Source organism: Engystomops pustulosus, chromosome 9 (genome assembly GCF_040894005.1).
Source record: "Engystomops pustulosus chromosome 9, aEngPut4.maternal, whole genome shotgun sequence".
NCBI lineage: Eukaryota > Metazoa > Chordata > Amphibia > Anura > Leptodactylidae > Engystomops > Engystomops pustulosus.
In genome coordinates this window covers 31616018-31640682 of record NC_092419.1, presented here as the reverse complement: position 1 = coordinate 31640682, position 24665 = coordinate 31616018, and the positions used below count along the sequence as shown (strand labels likewise).

Below are 24665 nucleotides of genomic sequence, written 5' to 3'. Positions count from 1 at the left end.
AAATAAAAGGAATAGTAAGACATTTTATAATGCCGCCAAACAAGACTGTAGATTATGGTTCAAGACTGTGAATACTACAGTATTTTTCAGACTATAAGGCGCACCGGAGTATAAGACGCACCATTAATAAATGCCTGATAAAACGTATTGGTTCATATATAAGGCGCACCGGACTATAAGGCGCACCGAATTATAAGGATGAATGACCAGCAGGTGGCAGACCTGTGCACAGTTCAAGGCAGCTGTGCTCTGTAAGTACGGTTCATATATAAGGCACACTGGACTATAAGGCGCACCTTTGATTTCTGAGAAAATCAAAGGATTTTTTGTGCGCCTTATAGTCCAGAAAATACGGTAGATATTAACATGTAATCTGCAGACCATGAACAGTAGATAGTAGAGTAGACTGTGAAATCGGCTGCTGACATAATGGGGCACACTTACTTACCCGTCCGGAGGAGTTCAACAAAGTGCATTGTCCGATTGTAATGCACTCTGCCCTGATTCACTAAGATCGTGCGCCCGATATCCTGCATGTATCGCTCCCCGCTCAGGTCCGACGGAGTTCACCTTCTTCTTCCTGGTGCATGTAAGTGCTTGATCTTGCGACACAACAAACCAGTGCTCCGTCCGAATCAGTCGGATCGTCTGACAGCTCGCCCCCTGATTTCTGTTGCACGAAAGCCAGCGCAGCTGCGCCTAAATCCGATCGTCTACCACACAATCCCCGACTAAAGTGCGGCCGTGGACCCTTCGTAAATAAGCCGCAATGTCTTCATTTTTCCTCTATCCGGCCCAGACTGCTATGATGACTTCTGACGATTGCAAATAGATTTTTTTGAGCCCTTTGTTTCTTTGCCAAATTTTAATGTAATATAAAAAAAAATACAGACACTGAGTAAAGTTACTTTTATTACTCTAGGAGCAGAGGATCCTACATTGTGGCTGCTTATTTGCATATGGCTAATTTAAATCCATTAAATCTTTAATTGTATTAAATCATATGATCATATTACTGAAAGTGGATTAAGTAGTGGCATCCTCTGTGCAGAGCGTAAGGGAGTCAACTCATCAACAGGCTGAACTCTCAGTATTGTGTAACTGTTTACCAGTTTTGAGTGAGTAGTCTGAATTACTGGACCAGGACATTACCCAGGAACTTCTTTGTATTACAATAATTAGCCATGAGAAACACCTCATCATATAGAATGCTCCCCAAGCTCCGCTCTGTCTCATGTAGGTTACCTTTTCCTGCCTTATGTATAGACTTTCCCCTTCCATCTCCCTCTTGGCTTGCTCCAAGCTCCCTTCCCTCATAGACGTCTCCCGATGTCCCGCTCATCTGTCATATGCTCTTCCCCATGGCCCCACTAGATTTCCAACCTCTTTTCTTTATGTCCCAATTTTCAAAAATTGCTTACCACTAGTGGAGTGGAGCAGTTAAAATTCAGGTTCGCCAAATTCCTCCCAACTCCAATTTTATAAACCAATTTGAGGCAACTCAAAACTACTATTTCTTCCCCAAATTAGCCCAAAAATGCAGATGTGTTTAGAGTTTAGATCACACAAGGAACTTTTATTGCATTTTGACATTTCCAGTGCATCTGGAGTTGCTCCTCCCCAAACATTTAAGGGGGTTTTCCCAGAAATACAAGTTAGGTTCTATCGAGAGATCACGAAAACAAGAGGTCCGATGGGGTCCCAGTTACTTCAGTCGGACCCCTTGTCGCTCCGGGAGAGTAATGGAGCAGACGGCCGTGCATAACCGTTCTGCTCCATCTATATCTATGAAGCTGACGATGATCACTTAACTGAGGAGCAGAACTAGTCCCATAAAAACCAAAACCACAAGAAAATGGCATATATGCATTTTTTCATCGCATTTGGAATTTTTTTTCCCAGTCTTCCTAGTACACGGCATGGAATATTACATATATTTCACCGCATTTGGAACTGTTTTTCCCACTTCCCAGTACACGGCATAGAATATTACATATTGTCATTTTGAGGTACCATTGGTGTCAGAAAACAAGCCCTCACAGAGCTCTGTACATGAAAAAATAAAAAAGTTATGGCTTTTTAAAGTGGGGAGTGAAAAATGGAAACAGAAAAACAAGAAAAGGCCAAGTCCATAAGTGTTAAATATTTTATGGTGACGCTGATCTATAGACAACATATTTTTTAAAATAGATTTTTACCTTTAATAAATAGAGGATTCTTTTAAACTGAGGAGCGTCTCTCTGGTGTTTTTTGGGGCTATGGACATCGCTCATGTGGGTATCATGCTCATGCAGATTTTGGATCTACAAAACCCAATCAAATGATCCTCGAAACAGGCGGATCCCATGAAAAACTAAGCTATCCTTGTGGTTGTGACTTTATCACAACCTGAAAAGGTAAGCACATACCAATTTGTAAATAACATACTATACCAGGTGTGCGGCTGCATTTCTCCTATTTTTCTATGCATTGTACATACGCCCTAAATAAAAACAGGAAAAAAAAATGTACTGGACAACCATAGCCACGGCTAGTCGATAGGGGCATCAATTTTCTGGACTTGTTGTTCTGCCGCCAATTCAACAAATATCCGGGTCAACAGGCCAAACCCATATGCCAAACTGTGAGTTGTGATGGTTCAACATCTTTTTCACCTGGCAATATAGGTTTTCCTGGTTTTTAAAGATCCTGGGATTATGATTGATAGATATTTACATAAGAGATAATTAGATAGGCAGTGGTGTAACTAGAAGCTAATGGGCCCCAGTGCAAAGTCTGCGCCAGGTCCCTGACTATAATGTATGGTTTATAGTAATAGTCTTCTCATATGGGAAAGCGACACCATAAGGCCCCCTAAGCCTCTTGGGCCCAGGTGCAATCACAACCTCTGCACCCCCTAAAGTTACGCCCCTGTAAGTAGGTAGGTTGGTAGGTAGAGATGAAATACTGCCACTGTTCAGAATCATTTAAAATTATTATTATAAAATTTGTGGGCAAATATTTTGTTCCTTTGTCATCGGGAATCCAGCAATGTAGAAATGTGCATATTTGCAGAGGGATGTATGACTGATACTTGGAGCTGGTGATACAATGTGTGGGGCAGTATGTGCTCACACTCCCTGGCACCAGCTGAATGAATAGAATTTGTAAGTCTTGCCTGTGACTCAGGAGAGTGCTGCCCTCCTCTGACCACACCTTCTCACTGTCTATATTTATTCCGCTCTGTACATTGTAACAGCAAGAAGGACTGGATACTGATTCACAGCTAACTGGTGAGTTCTTAAATCTGGGATGAGTTATAGGAGCACCTCAGGTACTATATGTGCAACCATATGCAGAACAAGAATTTCCAATATTTTTGTATTTTTTTTTTTAATTTGGAAAGGAGTCAAATGGATTGGTTCAACAATTCACTGGGATATCTACTTTGCAAGAATGTGTGCAATTATATATATATATATATATATATATATATATATATATATATATATATATAGATAGATAAGTAGAGAGAGAGGTTTTTTTAATGTATTAATTATAATTTTAATTAATTGGCAAAATTGTATTTGTGTATCAATATAGTTTTTGAACTTTTTTGTTTAGTTGCTATTTTAATCAATTTTTAGAGAATAATGTATATACAGGCGGTCCCCTACTTAAGGACACCTGACTTACAGACAAACCCCTAGTTACAGACGGACCTTTCTGCCCCCTGTGACCTCTGGTGAAGCTCTCTGGATGTTACTATAGTCCCAGACTGCAATGATCAGCTGTAAGGCGTCTGTAATGAAGCTTTATTGATAATCCTTGGTCCCATTAAAGCAAAAAAATGTAAAAGTCCAATTGTCACTGGGACAATTTTTTTTTCTACTGGAGCTACAATTATAAAATATACAGACCAAAGAACAAACCTAAAGAACCGATCTTGTATGTAACCCGGGGACTGCCTGTATATTATAATATAATTGCTTTTTAATGTTTTAAAATTAAAATAATAAATAGAAATGAATGCAGTGCTAGCCCGCGGGCATAGGTTTTTTTTATGTCTTGCTGGTTTATTGGCATCCGGAACATTTGCAGTAGTTTCATCATGTTCTATGGTTGGTTTATTTGGTGATATTTGCATAACTGAAGTGATGCAATGCTTTACTTTTTATCAATTTTATTATTCCTACATCAATAGTTAACACTTGAAATTGAAGAAATATTCTATTTACTGCACAGATGATTCACGCTAATATTTGCAGACCTTATTGCCTTATGGGGGGATATTTATCAGGACTTCTGCGCCATGCCAAAGGTGTAGACACTTTTTTGCCATTTTGAAAAATATAAAAAAATCAATAAAAAGTGATCAAAAGGTTGCACAGTCCTAAAAATTATAGCAATGAAATTGCCATCAAATGTTGCAAAAAATGACACCAAACTCAGCTCCGGTCACCAAAGTATGAAAAAGTTATTGGCGCCAGAAGATGGCAAAAATTTTTTAAAATTTTTTGTACAGGAGGTTTACATTTTTGTATATGTATGAAAACATTAGAAAACCTATACAAATTTGTTATCCCTGTGATCGGACCGACCCAAAGAATAAAGTAGACATGTCATTTGTGGTGCGCAGGGAAAACTGTAAAATCCAAACCCGCAAGAATACGTCGCAAATGCGTCGGAATTTTTGCATTTGGAATTTTTTTCCCCCTTCCCAGTACACTGCATGGAATATTAAATACCATCAATAAGAAGTGCAATTATTTACGCAAAAAAAATAAGCCATCACAGAGCTCTTTATGTGAAAAAATAAAAAAAGTTATAGATTTTTGAAGGTGGTGAGTGAAAAATGGAAGTGAAAAAACTGAAAAGGGCCAAGTCGTTAAAGGGTTAAAATATTCATGAGCACTGGTAAAATGAGAGCTGTAATTAGTTGTCATGGGCAACTAGGAACACTGTGACTTTTAGACAGCTTGATAAATCTTCCCCATTGTCTGTAGAGTAAAACTGGCAGAGATTTTGATGCCTGGCTGCGGCACAAGGAGTGAGGTCATTCATTACTGATCTCTTATCAGTTCTTCTAGGATTCTTCCTACTTGAACTTAAGTGAACTTTGATTCTTGTGAAGTAAAAGGTAATCTCTTTCTTTTTTAAAATACTGAGATCCAAAGCTGCTATAAAGGGAAACTTATATGATTTTACATATTTGGCTAGGAGGAAGTGGTGCATTCCAAATGTTTCATCGGAAAAGCGGAAATCCATGATTTGGTGTAGTTTAGGGGAACTAAACTTGTTAAGATATTAAAAAAAACAAAACTTTGTGAATCAATATTAAAGGACACAAGTACAGGCAGTCCCCGGGTTACGTACAAGATAGGGTCCAGAGCTTTGTTCTTAAGTTGAATTTGTATATAATTCGAAACTGTATATTTTATAATTGATCCAGACAAAAAAAAAATTGGCCCCAGTGACAATTGGAGTTTAAACATTTTTTGCTGTAATGGGACCAAGGATTATCAATAAAGCTTCATTACAGACACCTTACAGCTGGTCATTGCAGTCTGGGACTATAGTAACATCCAGAGAGCTGCACCAGAGGTCAGAGAGACCTGTCTGTAACTATGGGTTGTCTGTAAGTCAGGTGTCCTTAAGTAGGGGACCGCCTGTATATAAGACTTGATCTAAAGTCCCTAAACAAGCAGAGAGATAAAGAGAAGCTCATGACATTTAGTTCCTTACAGGCATTAAAATAATTCAGGTACTTTAGATGAATACTATCCAGGTCTGTAAAGAAAGTCAGCTTTATCTTTAAACAGTCTTCAATAAAAATCATCCTCATTTTACACTGTAAAATTAGAATAATTGTAAAAGAAAGGAAGGAGGCCATGGATAACAAATATAAGAAGATAGATCCAGGCACTGTGACTGTGGTTATGAGTAAGTGTCCCTGGTTTATCATACTTGATTTTGATGGTAGATTTCAGGACAGGACCCCTATTTTACAAATACCAGTATTTGCAACCATAGCATTGGTCAAATCTTTTTGCTTATCTTAGAACCCCCCCATTTAATTTTTCACGTTTTTCCCCCTTTTTAGGTACATTTTTTGTACAACAAAATGTGGAACCTAAACCATTTATCTCTATATAATGTGAGAAGAGCTTGTCTTCAGTGGATAACAGGATTTGTTATATACTCCAACCTTTATGTTCAATGTACATCTTCAGTATACTTGACGGGTAACTATTATCTTTTTTATATGCTTATTAAATGTGTATCAACAATTTGTACCCCGAAAAGCCACAAGAGTTTACCCAAGAGTTTACCCTCTCTAACCTTACCTTAGGCAGCAGATTTCTTGTGTATGTTATAAGTATAGTATAGATGCATCTCCTCCCTGTAAGTCTATATTACGTATATACGGCCCCCATAGATGGCAATGTACGCATGGCGACGTTGGGAGCGGTACGGTGCAGCACACGTGTGGCACCATACCGTCCCGTAGCCTGGAGAGGGATAGGACATGTCCTATCTTTCCCCGGAATATGGCGTCGTGCGCCATATATCGCTGTGGAGAGGGGTAGGGGTTAGCAGTGCTATGGTATGGCAGGCACACAATTGGGGCACATTTACTTACCCGGTCCATTCGCGTTCAGGCGGCGGCTTCTCTGACGAGTGTTCGGGTCTTCCGGCGATTCATGAAGGTCCTGCGCCCGATGTCCACCAGGTGGCGCTGCTGCGCCGAAGTCCGCTGAGGTGCCCCGGAGTTCATCGTCTTCATCGTGGTGCATGTGAGTATGGCCCGTGCGACCAATTTTTTTTTTTTAAATGCGGCGGTTTTTCCAAATCCGTCGGGTTACCGATCGGCCACGCCCCCCGATTTCCGTCGCGTGCATGCCAGCGCCGATGCGCCACAATCCGATCGTGTGCGGGGCAATACAGGGAAATCGGCGCAAATCAGAAATATTCGGGTAACACGTCGGGAAAACGCGAATCGAGCCCTTAGTAAATGACCCCCATTGTGTGAATGTATCCAAAATATGAGAAAATCCTACTCTAAGCATAGTCTTGCAACCGTGTAGATGTGGCATGCACACCGCTTGCCATTCAAGTCTATTTAAGCCCCAAAAAGCCAGGGCACTCCCAAATACTTGGTAACAAGCATCCTCCATCTACCTTGTATGGCTGTCCTGGGTTAGGTGGACACAAAAGACCCGTATTTATGACATGAACTGTGAAAATGTCTGAGATACCCCCACTACATTTTGAGAAATGAGAAATTTAAATTTTCAGTTCCGGGTTCTAATCTCCTTATATTTATCCTTCTAATACCTTCAAAAAATGGTGTCCACCAGGCATTTATAACTAGAATATGACACATGGGATATCTCAATCTTCAAAAAGAATGATAATTTTAATGGTTTTTGCTTCTAGTTGACCCACCTACTAATATACAAGTTAAAGACCTTGGGACTTTGGGGATATTAGAAGTAACATGGCAGTCTCCAGCTTCTACGAATAAAACAAGCGAATGTACTCCAAGATATGAACTAACCCATCAAGTTGTCAATGAAGAAAGATGGAAGGTAAGGTAACAGGAATAGATTGACAAAGAAAGTGTAATCACAAGTTGATGTGAAGGTTCCTCCTAAACGAGTCGTCCGGGATCCTTCTGAAAATAGAGGCTTATCTGAAAAAAATTCAGAATTCAGTTCTATTCGAGTTGATGTAACAGCGTTAGGACTGTCCTATGTTTGGAGGACAAAACCATGTTTTTAGAATGTTGGACAACCCCTTTAAAGGGAACCTGTCAGCTTCCTGATCAAATATGAATACATATACCGTATGTCCATGTAGGTCATACTTACCTCCCAGCAATGAGTCCCAACAATGTGTAACTTCAAGGATATTCAAACTACTTGCTGTAGGCCTCATTCACGCGGCCCCCATAGACTTCACTGCTCCAGGTCACGGTGCGGTGAGTACACAGGGCAGGACTTGACCTATACTTTGCCAGATAGGTGGTATAGCCGTTCCTCTGCCTATGGTGGGGGAGGGGTGACGAGCGCTCACTCCTCCCCCTCCTCCTCCTATCGACTTTGTGCTTGTCCGGGATCCGGTCTAGGTGTGCACACGGCTGTGTGAATGAGCCCTTACTTCCTTTCTCTGCTTTCTGTAGAAGGCATTGAGATTTCTCTGAAATACAGGTTCTCCTTATTCTCCACTTCTTCCTATTGATGGAGCATGAGATAGGGGAAAGCATTTCTAGGAATCTGATTTTGCTGCAATAGCTTTGTACTGCCATAAAGAGTGATACATGTGATGAGTAAGCAGACTTGTAGAGATAGTGACCTGTGATTACATCAGTCTGGGCATAAATTATATTAGTGTCTATCAATGTACCAACAGAGGAGGAAGGGGAGACATGCCAAATACAATGCGAGTTATCAACCTCGTATGATCATGTGCAGTTAAAGTGACCATAACCAATGTACTGGGGGTCATTTACTAAGGGCCCGATTCGCGTTTTCCCGACGTGTTACCCGAATATTTCCGATTTGCGCCGATTTCCCCCGGGATTTTGGCTCACGCAATCGGATTGTGACGCATCGGCCCTGGCATGCACGCGACTGAACGAACGAAAACGTGGGGCGTGGACGAACGAAAACCAGACGGATTCGGAAAGACCGCCGCATTTAAAAAAAATGTGTCGGGGAGCTTGCACTTACCTTCACTCAGCCCGGCTCGGTTCATTCCAGTGCGTTCCAGGGAACTTCAGCGCATGAGCGCCACCTGGTGGACGTCAGAGGAACTGCCTTAATAATCCCGGCCTGACCCAAATCCAGCGCAGTGAAGCGCCGCTGGATCGCGCATGGACTGGGTAAGTAAATCTACCCCAATGAGTCCTCACGTAGTCATGACATCATTATTATCAAGGTCTCCTTATTCCATAAGGATTCAACATCTCTCCAGGGGCAGGTTTTAGACTTTGTACATAATCTAGACTTGTGGCAGCCATTTTATCACATACTGGGCTCCAGAATGGATAAATGGAGGAAACTGTTATAGAGCACAGGTTATAGCTGAAATCTGCACTAGGCCGGACCTGGTAAAGATTGCAATTCATTCTGAACCTTTAAGTAATTTCAGCATATCCCAAACCGTGCTGATTATTAAGACTGATGCACAATGTGCTGGGTCTACAGGGGTTGGCTACTGTTACAAAACTTTATCAGGGGGAGTTCAAGATCCTAATAGGGTTTCCCATAGTTCTTACCCTTATAATTGATATGCCCAGAGCAGAACTAAGGACTTCCTGTGATGTCCTATGTTTTGCTGCCTTCCATTGGATGGAGGGGGTTGTGCAGTCATTATTGTGCTATAATCACTCCCATATTCATGATTGGAGGGGCATATGAATGTACTTAGCACTCCCCTACTGAAGTGGTTATGACGGAGGGGGAGTGCTTACAGTAATGACTATACAACCTCCTCCATCCCCCAGAAACCGGGACATCACAGGAAGCCCAGAGTCCTGCTGCCTGTGGGTCACCTGACCTGCTGTCCCAGTGGCTTAACAAGAACTTTACCAGTGTAAGTGCTATGTGGGCGACACTATTAGGTTCTTGTACTTACCATAGTAATGTTTATACCCGTAATTATCTGACCTCAATGACACGTTACAGGTTCAAAAAGCGTCTTTACTAAAGAAATTATGGATGTTGATTTTTTTTCACTGTATGTACACTTTCCATTTTTTAATGTATTGTCTTTTTTACAAAGTCAGTTAGGATGAAACATTTAACATACAGAGGAACCTTCGACCTTGGTAAAAATGTTGTTGTAAAAATGAGAACATATTTGAAAGGCCCGTGTACAGAAGAAAATGAAGTATTGAGCGAATGGGTGGAAGTCATATATCCAGAATCCTCACAAGGTAAGAGAATGATGATAGGGTACCCCATATCTGTGCAGCATAATTTTACCTCATATATTTGTGGCATTTCATAGATCAAAATACCAAAAATCCCCCCTCCCCAAGTCACCACATTAGTCCTAGGCTGCAATGATCAGCTGTAAGGTGTCTGTAATGAAGCTTAATCGGTAATTCTTGTTCCTACGACAAACCAAATTTTTTAAAATCCAATTGTCACAGTAGAGCTACAATTATAAACTATATCTGTTCCAACTTACATAAAAATCCAACTTAAGTATAAAGAACTTATCCTGTACATTACCCGGGGACTGCCTTTGGATACTAGAACTAGGGACGAGGTTGGGGTTTCTGTAGTTCTCTGGATCCACACTGCAGGATTTTACATTGCACGTGATGGATCTCCTTCCATTTCCAACCTATGATACTTCTTTGATTCTGAAGGTTTTAGTTCAATTCTGAAATGGTCTCTAAACAGGCAACTTTACCATATTCCTTGTTACTTGCAGGATCTCTGGAATCAAAAGTAAAAAGTTTTCAATGCATCAATTTCAATTTTGTAAACTTAAGATGTGAATGGGAGGCAGGGGATCTTGGCAGAAACAGCAACTATGAGCTAGAGTACTGGTAAGTGCGTTATATCTACATCTAATTTGGATTGAAGGGATATTCCATTTGCAAATCATGTAAATTCTGGTTGAAATAAATATTTATATAAATTTCTCTTGGTTTAAAAGACCTTTGCATGCTTAACAATCAAGACTATTGCCCAGGTTAGTAAATAACTGCTCCTAGCTAAAACAGAATAGAAAGGGTTAACAAAAGAGATTTTATATCTATCTATTTCTGCCTTTGTCTGTCAATCTCTATCCATATTACCTCACACATAAGCTGTGTTATACTTACTGCTTATAGTAACCAATCAAAGCTCAGAGCTCATATTAATGACCTGTGGCAAATAGAATCTGAGCTGTGATTGGTTGCTAACTGCCACAGCAGCAGCAGACAATGGCTCCTGTATATGTTAGTTAATAAGTATATTTTGAAAAGCGAGAGGTGAAAATTTTCAACTTAAAACCTAGTCTATGATATTCCCTGAGTCACAGAGAACAACGCTGTGGGGATTTATATATTAGATTAAAATATTCCCTTAGAAATGTCTCTTCTCAAGACTAAATGCAATTAATTTATTTAAAGGGAACCTGTCATCAGAAATTGGCCTTATCTGTATTTTAACTTTGTATAAAAAAATAAAAATAAAGTATTTAATATAACCCTCCCAAAAAAAAAAAAAACTCGCCTAATGAACCACTGCAGCTGAACAGATTATAGATCATGTTTCTTTCATGTCCAAGATGGCTGGGATCATCCAGAAAATCAACTTTAGATCAAAGTGGGTTGGACTTGCTGCGGCGTGGTACCACCAGGTTGTTTCGCAGGTGCGACTTTGTCCGTGGTGGCAGCCAAGGTTAGGTACACAGACGTTAAGCAGGATCGTAGTCAGAGACAGGCAGGAGGTCAGGACAGGCAGCACAGGATTAGATTTGGGGACAATAACAATAGGTCAAGGCAAGCAGCAGAGGAGCGTAGTCAAGAAGGGAACCGGGGTCACAATGGGAATTCCCAAAAACAGCAAAGGGCATGAGACAAAGCTTTCTCTAAGGCACAAGGCAAGAAGATCCGGCAGGGTGTGCAGGGAGAGGCAAGTTTATATAGAATTCTGGGAAATGGCCAGCGCCAATTAATGGTGGGCTGGCCCTTTAAAGGAGACAGGGACGAGCACACACAGTCAGAGGACCGGGAACAGAAGTGGGGCAGGTAGGAAGCATGGGTGCTGCGTCAGAGGGGCATGGGTGAGCCATGACAAAAGTCAGGGAGGCCGAGAGCTTAACATTAAAGTCAAGCTTTCCTGTCTCTGAATACTTCCTCCCATGTGTTTACTGTGCATGCTGTCAGACGCAGGACCATCAATTATAGTGAAGGAGGCATTTTAAGGCAGGGAAAGCATGACTTCAGTGTTAAGCTCTCCGCCTCCTTGACTTCATAAAACTCAGCTGCTTGACAACACACTGCTATTGCTTTATTATCCTTTAAAGTGGTTTTATGAATTATTACATTTTTGAATATATTTTAAAAATTTTGCTTTAAAATAACATAAAGTTAAATTGTTTTTGCCTACAATCTAGGACCCCTAGCTCCAGCAGTGCTACCCCCCTGGATCACCAAGGGGAAAAACAAGCTTATAAAAACATGTTATTTTAGTAGCACTTACTAGCACTTGTCCTTTACAGAGTAGGTCATGGGGGTCAAAGTTCTTGTTCAAAAACCTGACAAAATTCTGCTTTGCACATTTCTTTAAGCTTTTACCTCATTATTTGCTCAACAGTTTGAACGGCTTTTACTCCTTGTTCAACATACGGAGAGATATTTCCAATTTATTGATGAGGAGGTCACATTAGACGTCTACAAAAATAGTATGACACATGTAAATGCTTTATGTGTATAGTCAGGTCCTGGTACAATAACCAAAAACTATTTAAGATGTGAAATATTGAAATTGATAGACATTGACTCATTTGTGCTTTGTTATGGATCACTTACTCTTCTGCAAACACTGAATTTCCAAAGTTCTTGATGACCTTTACTTTTTAAGGCAAGAAGGAATGTCTCAGATAAAGAGCTGTAAAAAGTACATGGCACCGAACGGAATAAACATCGGATGTGATTTTGGAAGAGAGAAATTTGAGCTTTTCTCGGACTTGTTTATTCGTGTCACTGGCGTTCCAGGCATGGACCCAATAAGACCGTCATACTTTATTTTCCAGCTGCAGAATATAGGTGAGCTAGAAATGAGCAATAATGTATAAAATGAGTATAAAGAGGGGAAAAACATGAAAACCATACTTCTTTGATAAGTCTACTCTCAAAGGGAATGAATGGGATTGGGTACCCATATCAGTATTTGCGCCAATTGGGAGTTTTATGCTATTAATGCACCCAACAAAACCGTAAGTTGAGGTTCAGTGTTGGAGCTCACTCCTGCCGGTGACAATGGGATCAGACATTGATAAATATGGTGCACTTTGCTTGTTTCTGGTTCTGTATCTATATAGTAAGGTGTAGTTTTTATGTAGTAGCCTTTGTTCTGGTAACAAATTATAATTTATTTATAATTTATTTAGTAACCTATTTATCTAGTAAATCAATTTAGTCATTGTTCTTTGTTCTTGCACTGTATCTGTATCGAAAGCTTGATTCTGATGCTGTATCTATGTAGTAAACTTGGCTCTGGTAACATATCTGTGTAGTAATCTTGGCTCTCATAAGATATTTTTTTAGTAATCAAGATTCTGGTAATCTTTCTATCTAGTAAGCTTAGTTCCTCCTCTAGATCGTGATTGGTTTTGGTTCTGTCCCTATTTAATACATTTAGTTTCGTTCTAATTTTTGCATAACTGTTTTTTGGCACTAAACCTGAGATGAAATACTTTAGACCACTGGGAGGCCACCATCTCTTTACAGCCCAGTGATAGTAAAATCCCAACCTCTGCCTGAAGTTCCAGCTGCTGGTAGTCCTGTGACTCACGGCTTCCCCTTCTGTCCAGTCCTCCACTGTAAGGAAAGTCATAAGAAAACCTCTTCTCCTCTTCTGCTGTTGAAGTTGCCGGAGAGGTTCAGATATTGTTCTTGCACACTTAGTACTGTTCGGCTCTTATATTTGTTATCCATGGCCTCCTTCTCTCAAAAGTCAACTTTCAAAATGATGCTCAGAAGTCACTAGGGTTCTTGGGGTTGTTATGAGAGCCCCTCAGTGCTGCAGCTTCACAGACTATTACACTGTGCAAGAGCTCTTCCCCGTCCACCTTGTGAGAATACAGCAGTCAGAGGGAGGGAGAATTGCGGCTGGTAGTCCTGTGACTCACGGCTTCCCCTTCTGTCCAGTCTTCCACTGTCAGGTGCAGACGTGCCCCATGCTCTCACCACAGATAAATCTGCAGGTGGCCTCTCTCAGACAATTCTTTTGTGATGTAACTAGTGCGATGCTGTAACAGCTGTGGGGCCCCTTTCTCCTGCGGGCCCAGTTGTGGTCGCACCCCCTGCAACCTCAATCAAAATGCCCCTTGTATATACAGTATTATTGCAATATTAGTTTATTAAATGTTTGGTACTTTTAAGGAAAATCAATAAGGAATATGGATCAAAAATACATTGAGTGAGACCTTGCAGGAGTGACATAAATGGAAGGAGGCACTTGCCAATTGTCTCGTATACTGAAAGCCTCGGCTTGTACTGCAAAAGCTGCTTTTGCTAAAAAAAACTCTGCACCCACAAAAATTGTAAGATTTAAAATATAAGACTGATTGGTATCATTTCATACAAATATTATTTAAAAATGTATTATAAATCTATATAATCATAAATTATGTTGGATGAAAGTTTCCATAATTTGCCATGTATAAGACCTAAGTGTAAAATACGGGAAGTTTCAGTTTGCGCTGTGTTTAATAGGTAAACCTGCTTCCCCGGAAAATCTGACCATGACGATGGATGCATCGGATGACATCATCTTTGAATGGAAGAAACCTAATAGCAAAATTCCTGCACATTGTTTTCAATATGAAATCCAGTCTAAAAACCCAATGAAAACGTGGCAGGTTCGTAACATGATGTGTATAGTGTTTAAAGGGAACCTGTTGCCCAGTAAAGAGTGAACCCAAAACCAAAGTGTTCGGATCACTGCCAAACCTTGCAGTTTCGAGCCTCCCAAACCCCGGGCTTCAGTCAGAAGTTTAGTTTGGGGTTCAGTCTTCTCCCCTTCCCTGCCATTTAACACCTGCTATCGGTGCTGGCAACTCTTTAAGCCCTTGTAATGCCCACCATTTTCCTGGAGGTTGTCACTCCCCAACGACATCACAGGGATCGATGATCCCCAGGAAAATGGTGGCGCACAGGCTTTGCCGGCAGCATATGAATCATGGAGTCATAAGTAAACCTCTTCCCCTTTTTTGCTGTTGCAGTTGCCGGAGAGATTCAGATATTGTTCATGAACACTTAGTACTGTTCGGCTCTTATATTTGTTATCCATGGCCTCCTTCACTCTAAAATCAACTTTCAAAATTATGCTAATAAGTGACTAGGTTTCTTGGGGATGTTATCAGAGCCCATCAGTGTTGCAGCTTCACAGACTGTTACACTGTGCAAGTGCTGTGGGATCAGGGGATATGGGGACAGGCCTAAAGATAATGTCCATTCATTAGCATAAATATAAAAGTTGATTTTAGAAGGAAGGAGGCCATGGATAACAAATATAAGAACATTTCACAGTCACACTGCCTGGATCTATGAGTAGATTTCCTTTAGACCAGTGAGGACCACAGAAGTATTTTGTTTAGCATATTCACTGCTGTCAGATTTAATTTTTCTTTTAATCCTGACCCACCCCTTTAATTACAACCTAAATAAAATTTAAATAGTCAACTTTACTTGTAACTACCAGTATCCTGCAGGTTAGCTTCAGGTTATGTTCTGTTTGATGTCCGACATCTAATTCCAACCTCGTTATTCTTATGTTTCTAGACTCTTTCCACGCAGAGAGAAAATAGATTTAGCTTTAACACATCTGAGACATCTAAACCTTGTATACGTGTCCGAGGAAAAATAAATATATATTGTGCGGCTGAAGGATATTGGAGCGAATGGAGTGAAGAAATGTGTTTGTCAGGTAATTACATGGACAGAGAAATATCGAGTAGTAGCAAAATATCTGACGTCAGTCATTGGTTTTGGCTATAATAAATTACAGACAGTGTTGGTTATGAGCTGTGTAACCATACTTTTATATGTGTAGTAAGTATCAGCAGGGCTGTGAAAGGCAAACTTTTAATCCAGATTCACAGGTGCTGCAAGTGCTCTGGGAGTGTCTTTCAGCCAAAAGAGCTTTTGACTCTTTGCAATGAACTGTTCCACAGCCCCTCCTCTCTGCTCTGAGTGACTGCTTTATCATGATTTTGGTTGGATACTTACAGCAGAGGGGAGGGACTATGGAACAAAGATCTTCAGGGTGAAAAATCTCCACCCAGAGCACTTGTAGGAGCTGCAGAGGTGGATTATAACTTAACTTTTCACAGGACTGTCTCTACTAACACCCAAAGACATGAATACAAACATCTCTAGGACCACTACCTTAAGCTATACTCACATGACCGTATGGGGGATGTATATATGGCCAACGTATATATGCCATATATACGTCCCTCATAGACGGCAATGGGGGAGCGTCATACGGGAGTGGTAAGGTGCAGCACCGTTCCGTAGCTGGGAGAAAGATAGGACATGTCCCATCTTTATCTGGAATACGGCACCTTGCACCATATATTACTATGGAGGGTTTTGCATGGTCAGAACTGCTGGTTCCCTTTAATACACAGCATTTTGAAAATGACTACCCTTTGATTCACAAGGCTATAGCTGTGCTCCAACTGCCCATGTGTAGGGAGTATAGGTCAATCACGGGCTATGGGATAGTTTGAGATTCAGTGATTGTCTCTCTGCAGCACTCCCATGCAATGCTTCCCCTATCTATGTTCATGGAGACATTGAAGATTGGGCTGAGACCCTTTACCAGGATTGTGCAAAATATTTTTTACATTAATCTGTACCATGTAGAAGGCCCATTGTCCACCCATTTCATACTGAGGGGCTTGGGCGACCTGCTGCTATTTAAAGCTTAGTATAAAAATTAGTCTGTGCCCTATGCTTGACAGAACTTTGTCCAGCCGGGCATCCAGCCGCTATACTGAGCTGAGTGGTTAAGATTCACTGCTGGATGTTATTTGATGCGGCAAACCAACTACTAGGAGAAGTGAAATAATAAAATATTATCTAAGAGGAATTTTGAAGTCCAACTTTAGCTCTAGGTTCTGCAGGTGAGGAGGGAGGTGGGACCAGTAAGGATTAAAATCATGCACTGATGCACCTGCAGGTCCCCAAACCCGAACCTAGACTTCAGCCAGAAGAGACGCCCATCAACCAGATTTTCACGCCCACGGCTAACACCTCTGATCAGTACTGGCACCAATCAGAGGTGCTAACCCTTGAAATTCTACTAGCAAAGCCACAGGGAGTGACTATCCTTTGTAAAATGGTGGCACACACAGTTATGCTGGCAGCATTTAAAGGGAAGGGTTGACACCCACAAACGGTGTGTTCGAGTTCGGGCTCGCTGAACCTAAACCAACTGGGTCCACACATCCCTACTGATGACTCCAAATTTTATTTTATGTTACTAAAGTGGATATAATATTTAAAGATGTATCATTGCAGTGGTGGCTTTGGGAGTTATTTATCATAGGTCTCTTGATGTATTCGATGGAGTCCTGCGCAGCATTTATCACTACGCCAGGCCCTGCCAGGTGCAGAAATAAAAATGAAAATTCATTTTATATATATATGAAAATTCGCCGGCTGCAGCAAGTGCATAGGAGCGGGGACATGAACGCCCGGCCGGTCCACTTCAAGCTGGCCTTGCCTCGCTCAGCCGGTTGTGCCCCCCCCCACTTTCACGCCCCGCTGACATGAAGGTGGTGGATTGGAGAAAATAATCGCAAATGCTAGCAATAAACTAACATTTGTGATTATTTCAGGGCTTTTACGCCTCTGACCAGGCGCAGAAGCACATATTCCCCAAGTCTAGATACAAGATCCTTGCTGCACCTTTAAAATTCACAAAAATGTAATTTTTACAAATAATTCAGAAATCCTCAGAGGTCATGTGAGGGGAATGATCATCAGTGGACCATAAAATATTTAATTGAAAAATTAAATTGAAAAATTAATATCTGGATTTTTTATTAAACCGTTGAACTGAAGAAGTCACGTTTCAGCGCACTAAAGACCAGATCTACTATGACAGATTTCCAATTCCACAATAAGAGAAGATCATGCACAGTGGGGACTAATATATTATATGTATATATTAGATTATATAGTGTATATTATACATAATATATAACCCTTGTAGAAGTCTACTTTCAATGCTGGATATTGCTTAGTTCTTCAGATACCTGGAAGGTCCAGTCCAAAGTTAGCTCCCATCCAGAGGATAGGGAGGGATAGGGGCTAACTTGCTGATCGATGGGGATCTCAGTGATGGAACCCCCATGGATCATGAGAACGGGAATCTCTTGTACACCTGTTGTACCACAAATGAACAGAACGTTACCCATACGCTGTTCTGCTCTATTCATTGCCCTGTACATGGAGTGGATGTGTGCACATGAGGCCTCCCACTTCATCATTTGGGGTGCGACAAGGGTGCAACAAACCCATTTTTGGTGATCTCTCTGGGTCACATCACCAGATTCCCTCCAATTAGCAAGTTAACCCTTATGCTATTTGATTTCAATTTTGATTTCCAAAAAGTTGTACGGTATTTATGCCACCAAAATATAGGTCTAAGTAGCACAACTATAGACTTACAATGTTTCACACTGTATATAGTGTCTTGGTGTAAAGTAGGAGAACTATTGATTTAACGATCACCTTTTTCCATCATTTAGTAGATGTGTTACCGCTAATTTATTTCTTTAGTAGTCAGGACCGGCGGCAGCCCTGGGCATACCTGGGCAAGTGCCGGGGCCCAGGGCTGCTGGGGGAGTCCACATAAGGTTATACATAAGGAATCCATAGGGGTGAGGGGGTTTTATATAAAATAACCATGAGGGGGCAATTTGTTTTAATAAACTAGGGAATATTTTATGGAACAAGGGACTGTTTAAGCTTCTAAATTTTTAATGCCGCCATGTGAATTCACTACAAAGGGGCCCACTAATGCTCTGACGTCCAGGGGCCTACTGAAACCTGAAGCTAACCCTGTTAGTAGTCACCCATATCTACAGCTCTTTACTTTCAGATGAGCAGTGGCAGGGTGATAGCTCCAGCACAGAAGTTCCCATCTGCCAGTAGAGTAAGATAGTAGGGTACTCGGACTGAAACTATATACTAACTATTCTGCCAGGTGGGTGATATTGGGCAAGAGAGAGATGAAAATATTCTCACTGATTGCTCAGGAATGGTGGAGATTGAAAAATTTCAACTATGTCGGAATCAGTGGTGCAAAATCTAATAAAGTAAGGGAAAAGTCGGAGATGATGGAGGTGGTGAGAGGTCCTCTTCAGGACACTTCCAAGTAACTTAGTACCTAGCATGGTTTTCATAAGAAAGGAATCTGTTAGTTTCAAAATCATTTAAGTAAATAAAATGAATCCTTTCTGGAATGTTTCCTATAAACAGACTCCATCAGATGTGATCCAGGACATGGAGCGAGTGATATGTCATTGAAACATAAAGTAACTAACTACTTGGCTGTTTGCCTATCAATGGCATTTTTTACACCTTGCCGACACACAGTATTCCCTGCTATGTATCTATATCATAATGTGTATGTTGGCCCATTGCCGTTCCCCCAGGCTCTGACTAATTCAAATTTTTTCTGCAGAAAAGCCCAACACACGGAAAATAAATGAATCTTAACTCGGTCACAAACTCTAGAAACGTTTTGAACTTTTTCAGAATTTAATACTATAAAAATGTTGAACTGCTCGCTATCAAGCTTAGAATATATTTTCTCATGGGAAATGGGACGATAATGACACTAAATACCATGTACCTTTTCTTCTTGACTCGTTCTTAATCATCTTCCTCTAAAGCCCTGATCCTGCAAATAACTTTTTCTTCGTAATTTCAGAACCTTCTTTTGAATTTGACCTCAAGTGGTTATATTGTGTTGTCGCTGCCATTATAATATTGATGGGTTTTTGTGTTGCCACCATCATGTACACGGTCATAAAGAGAAGGTAAGGTCCTTAACATCCACATTACGGTATATATCAGCTCTTTAGTCCATTAATGTCGCTTTAAAGTTGCAAATACCAATTATCAAAAGATATTTAGAGATTAGCAAACCAGAACTTTAGGTTCAAGTCCATCCCGTGCAACCCGGACATATTGCCAGATTAACGGCAGTGCAACGAATCAGGCAAAATGGAAAATTAATGCCCCTACCTATCGGCAACGGCTGTGATTGGGCAGGGGTGACCCCCCCTGGTCAATCACAGCTATGGTTAGTAGGTAGGGGCATCAAATTTGCCGGATTGGGTAGTAGGCCCCATGGGAGGCAGCCAAAGCTAAACCTAAAACCTAAAAATCGATTCTACTCATCTCTAGATATGTAGAAAGTTTTTTGTAGGCACTTGTACAACTAACAAATGAAAAGTATGTTGAAAAGTCAGCATGACATACAGTGGGGGGGGATTTACTAATTGTGGCGCAAGCACGTCTGTCGGCATTGGAGATCAGTCTCCGCAAAGCACAGCCCGATGTATTTAAGTGGGGCAAGGCTGTTAGTAATTAATGGGTTGACGGAACTGATCAGTCGGGCGCCATAAAATGCCGACATCAATGAGATGTGCACCAAAATCTTACATGGACTGCGCCTTCATTTTGCTATCTGACCAATTTTTTTTCTGGTCTATCGTGTGCCAAAAATTGCGACTAAAAATGTAGACAAAATACACATAAATATGGAGGATAATGTGGAAATGTTAGGCCACGCCCACTTGCGCCAAAAAAAGACTGAGGTGTCGGGGTAGTCAGAAACATCTGTTCGTTCTGGCGCAAACTCATTATAAATGATCCGCAACATGTGCCCCAATGGTGAGACATTTATGCAACACATTTCACAGCAGGTTCTGTCCTGTAGGTGAACTGATGTTGCTGTTCTCTGACAATTACGAGTGTTCTTAAAGTGAACTTTTTTCTTCTTTTTTAGACAATGGTCAAAGAAATTACAGTACGAGGCACGAGAGCTGGTGTATGATATCCATCCTGTACAAAACCCTAAATGCTAATTTTAATAAACCTTCATTGCTGCTATAGAACATTTAGTAACTGCATGTGCTCAAGTTGCAACGGAAGAATCCAGCAGGAACTGCAGTCTAAAAATCCTGGTCCAAAATTGTGCCCACAACCACCGGATACATTTTATGTATTGTAAGGCTGTATCTATATCCATACTACTGAAGATATGCAACAAATACTACTGAATGATTTAGTAGTACATCAAGTCCACCAAAGAATCACTGCCTGGCTTTGTCTATATGGAGATCAGGACACCAACATTTCCAACCCCACCCGGATGTCCGTATACTATAATATGGGATATGGGGACAATGTTGGAGCAACGTCTTTAAAACATTTTTTAAGAAAGAAATTGTATGTATATGTTTCTATGGCTCCTAAGGACACTTATATGAGACAAACATTACAGGTGATTTGTGTTGTCATATTCACGAGGGAAATCCCAATCTCCAGTATGATAGTTGTATGTATAAATACATTGTACGTTTTTCTTTTTCAGTAAAATATTTTTTGTTTGTTTATATATAGTTTTATCAAATGTACTTTATTTTTAAATAAAAAAGTTAAAACCATCTTGTCAAGTTTACATAATGGGGCTCATTTACTAAGGGTCCGCACAGCGCATTTCCGACGGGTTTCCCAACTATTTCCGATTTGCACCGCATTTAAGAGGAGATTTTGGCGCACGCGATTGGATTTTGGCGCAATTATGCGAATTTCATGCAACACAAATCGGGGACCATGGCCGTCAGAAAACCCGACGGATTTAAAATTCAAATGGTGTCACAAGACATGCACTTACATGCACTGGGACGAAAAAGGCGGACCTGAGCGGGGAAGCGACACATGAAGGATATTGGGCACACGATCTTAGTGAATCGCTCCGGATTTCATCCTCGTCGGACAATGCACCTAGGGGATCTCCACAGGATCGGGTAAGTAAATGTTCCCCATTATGTGTTATGTCTCTAATCTGCATAACCTTTTCCCAGAATGGCATGGCCTTTAAGACATCTAATGCTTCATGGTCTCCTTAAGGAGGAAGATAAACTTCCATTGGAGGCTAATCAGGAGCTGCAGAATTAAAGTTTTAACATCCAATTCTCCTAACAGCCTTAAAAGAGTTTCTCAGGAATTCTAAAAAATCTTGTGTGGGGCAGGGATGGCAAAAAGGACAAATGTCTACTTACCCTGCTTCAGCTTCATACGTTAAGCTGGTCTTCCGGTCTTCGGCACTGATGGTTTGGCCAGAAGTACTGGGAACACAAGACCTACTGGGGCCAATCAGTTGAATACTTGGACCACAAGATATTACTTTCCCTTACATGACAGTGGCATCCAAGTTGTACTGTTGTTGCTATAGAATGAAAGACCAGAAAAAATTGTGACATGAAATGGACTTTGATGTGTTCCAAGCCATTATGACAACTATGGTCTGGAAACATAGAAATGAAAGACTCTTTCATATTCTGGCTGTGCTGAAGAGGCGTAAGCAATTCAAATCTGAGTGCACACCGGCGTCTTGCTTTGAGCAACATAAACAAGATGTTGTTTATTATGGTCTGGAGTGCTAAGTCCCTTCTAAAATAAGGTCCTCCCAATTTCTAGATATTTTTAAAGGGCATACCCATCCTAATCTAGAATACTCTAAAGTGGGCAGAACATCATCTGAGAGTGAATAGTGACACATATCTAGACAGGCAACCCCCTACCTTCTATGAGTCTTAAAATACATGGTAAAACCGCCAAGAGATTTAGAACTAATCAACACAATCATATCTGGTGAGGGACCTTGTTTGTGTGCATTGACAACCCTTAGAAGGCAAGCTTTGGGGAAAATACCCAATAACAGTAGGGCTGTGAAAAGGCCAGCAGGATCAAGATTTTTCAGTTAGATAGACCTTCCTTAGAATGGCCAATAGATCCTCAGGACACCTTATAGAGAATGTTCTACACCAGAGTATTAGATTATTAGGAGAAGCCAGAAAAAGCTTCAGCACATAGAGTGAAGGGCTTGGGACTGTGTACAAAGATGTACATGGCTCCTCCACTTATGAAAGACTGTAACTGTCAAGTAAAGTTTTCCACAAGCTTCCTGCCAACAGAGGAACCACGTTCCATCGTCCTACCCCAGACAGGGTGCTTACCATCCCTATTACATGTAGTTATGGATAGAGGACCAGCTGTAGCCCACTACCCATTGTTATAGGTGCATAAAAGCCCATCTGTGAAGATGAAATGAGAGATGACAGAATAGAGATTGTACACTACATTTGGTTTTGATGTTCTATCTTCTTTCTAGGAGACCTCCGTGTAACCTCTGATTAAGTCCTTGGAGAAATGGACCTCATCTCCTTCAGTCTTATCTTATCAACCCCAGGAGCATGCATCTACATTTTGGCATTCTTGAGGCTTCCTGATTATATTGGAGTCTTTTGGCTCCTCTTGTTTAGCTTCCTCTAACCTTTGAAATTACCTGGAAAAATAAAAGGCTGAGAACGACATCTGGTCAATTCATTAGTGTAATACATGGAGCCGATACATTTCCCTTCATTGAACTCATCTAACAATGTCTTTAATTCTATGAATAGGAACATAGTTCTAGCCTATGACTGGCCCAGTGGTCATGCACCTCCGATGCGGGAAAATGCCTGTTCAGCTGAAAGCTATTTCTCTTGCTCCCCAAAAACATATCCTTATTTGGCTCAGACAAGTGTGCATGTGCTCTGGATAGGTATAGTGTAGTAAGAGTAAGCTGTATTTGATTAATTCCTCTAGCACACTTGTAGATTTTGGCATTCATCTTTAAAATTTACTGTAAAAAAGGCTGAGACCAACATTTGGTCATTGTTTTAGTGGGATACAAGGGGCACTGGACAAGCTTGGCATCATTGAACTAATATAGACTATGACTAGGGGCATGTTCTTGGCTACCTATATAATAGGGGCATGTTCTTGGCTACCTATATAATGGGGGCATGTGCTGGGCTACCTATATAAGGGGGGCATGTTCTGGGCTTCATACATATTGGGTTATTGTGCTATGTAATTAATGAGAAGCTGCTGGTGTTAAATATGAATTAATGTTGGGGACAGTATACAGTAATGTAATGACAGAATACGAACAGGACTGTGAGCTCTAATACTGCGTCCTTCAAGCTGTTTCCTGCCTACTTAATGTGCCCACCCTAAGCGGTGGACAATAACTGGGTGCTGAGAGTGCACACACAAAACAGGACAAACAAAAAGAACACAATATGGGGTGGTAAACACTCTGGAGTTTCAACAGACAGATCAAGAGCCAATTTGCCAAAACAAGAGAATAGTCAGTATACACAGAGCCAATGCCAAAAAAAAACAGAAGAAGCAAAACACAAATATCAGAATATATCACAGAGCTGGGAAGACTAACTGTGTGACCATCAAGGAAAGCTGGCACGCGCAGCCGAAAGAGAGGCAGAACTTTGAATGTGTGCAAGGCTTAAAGGGGTTGTCCACTTTCTGTATTAATTCCTCACAATTTTCTACATCTCTGCTTGCTGTCCCGCTATAGAAAGCTATTATGTTTACTTCCAGTGGAAAGAAATCTGTCCATGGTCACACAGGTGCACGAACCGTTATCAAAGAGTAATCAGAGCTGTGTGATAAAAACGTCTCGAGCTCCTGCATGTCAATCAATCAATAATCAATTTCTATTCACTGGAAGTAAACACAGAAGCTTTCTGTAGAAGGACAGAAAGCAGAGATCTAGAAAACTTTTGGGTATACATTTATATGTTTAGTATTATCGCTGTATGGACATATTTTTCTGTTGGTGCTACATTTACTA

At 40.8% G+C, this 24665-nt stretch overlaps 1 protein-coding gene across 1 annotated transcript; it reads left to right on the top strand.

Annotated features, from left to right (window-relative positions):
• The first annotated feature begins 3214 nt into the window (after nucleotides 1-3214).
• IL13RA2 (interleukin 13 receptor subunit alpha 2) lies at nucleotides 3215-21408 on the top strand. The gene is made up of 10 exons (XM_072123229.1): nucleotides 3215-3272; nucleotides 6083-6224; nucleotides 7420-7571; nucleotides 9769-9922; nucleotides 10429-10546; nucleotides 12573-12757; nucleotides 14429-14574; nucleotides 15497-15641; nucleotides 19665-19773; nucleotides 20748-21408. The coding sequence occupies exons 2-10, from the start codon at nucleotides 6104-6106 to the stop codon at nucleotides 20824-20826; spliced, it is 1209 nt and encodes a 402-aa protein (XP_071979330.1). The 5' UTR covers nucleotides 3215-3272; nucleotides 6083-6103; the 3' UTR covers nucleotides 20827-21408.
• Nucleotides 21409-24665: the final 3257 nt, after the last annotated feature.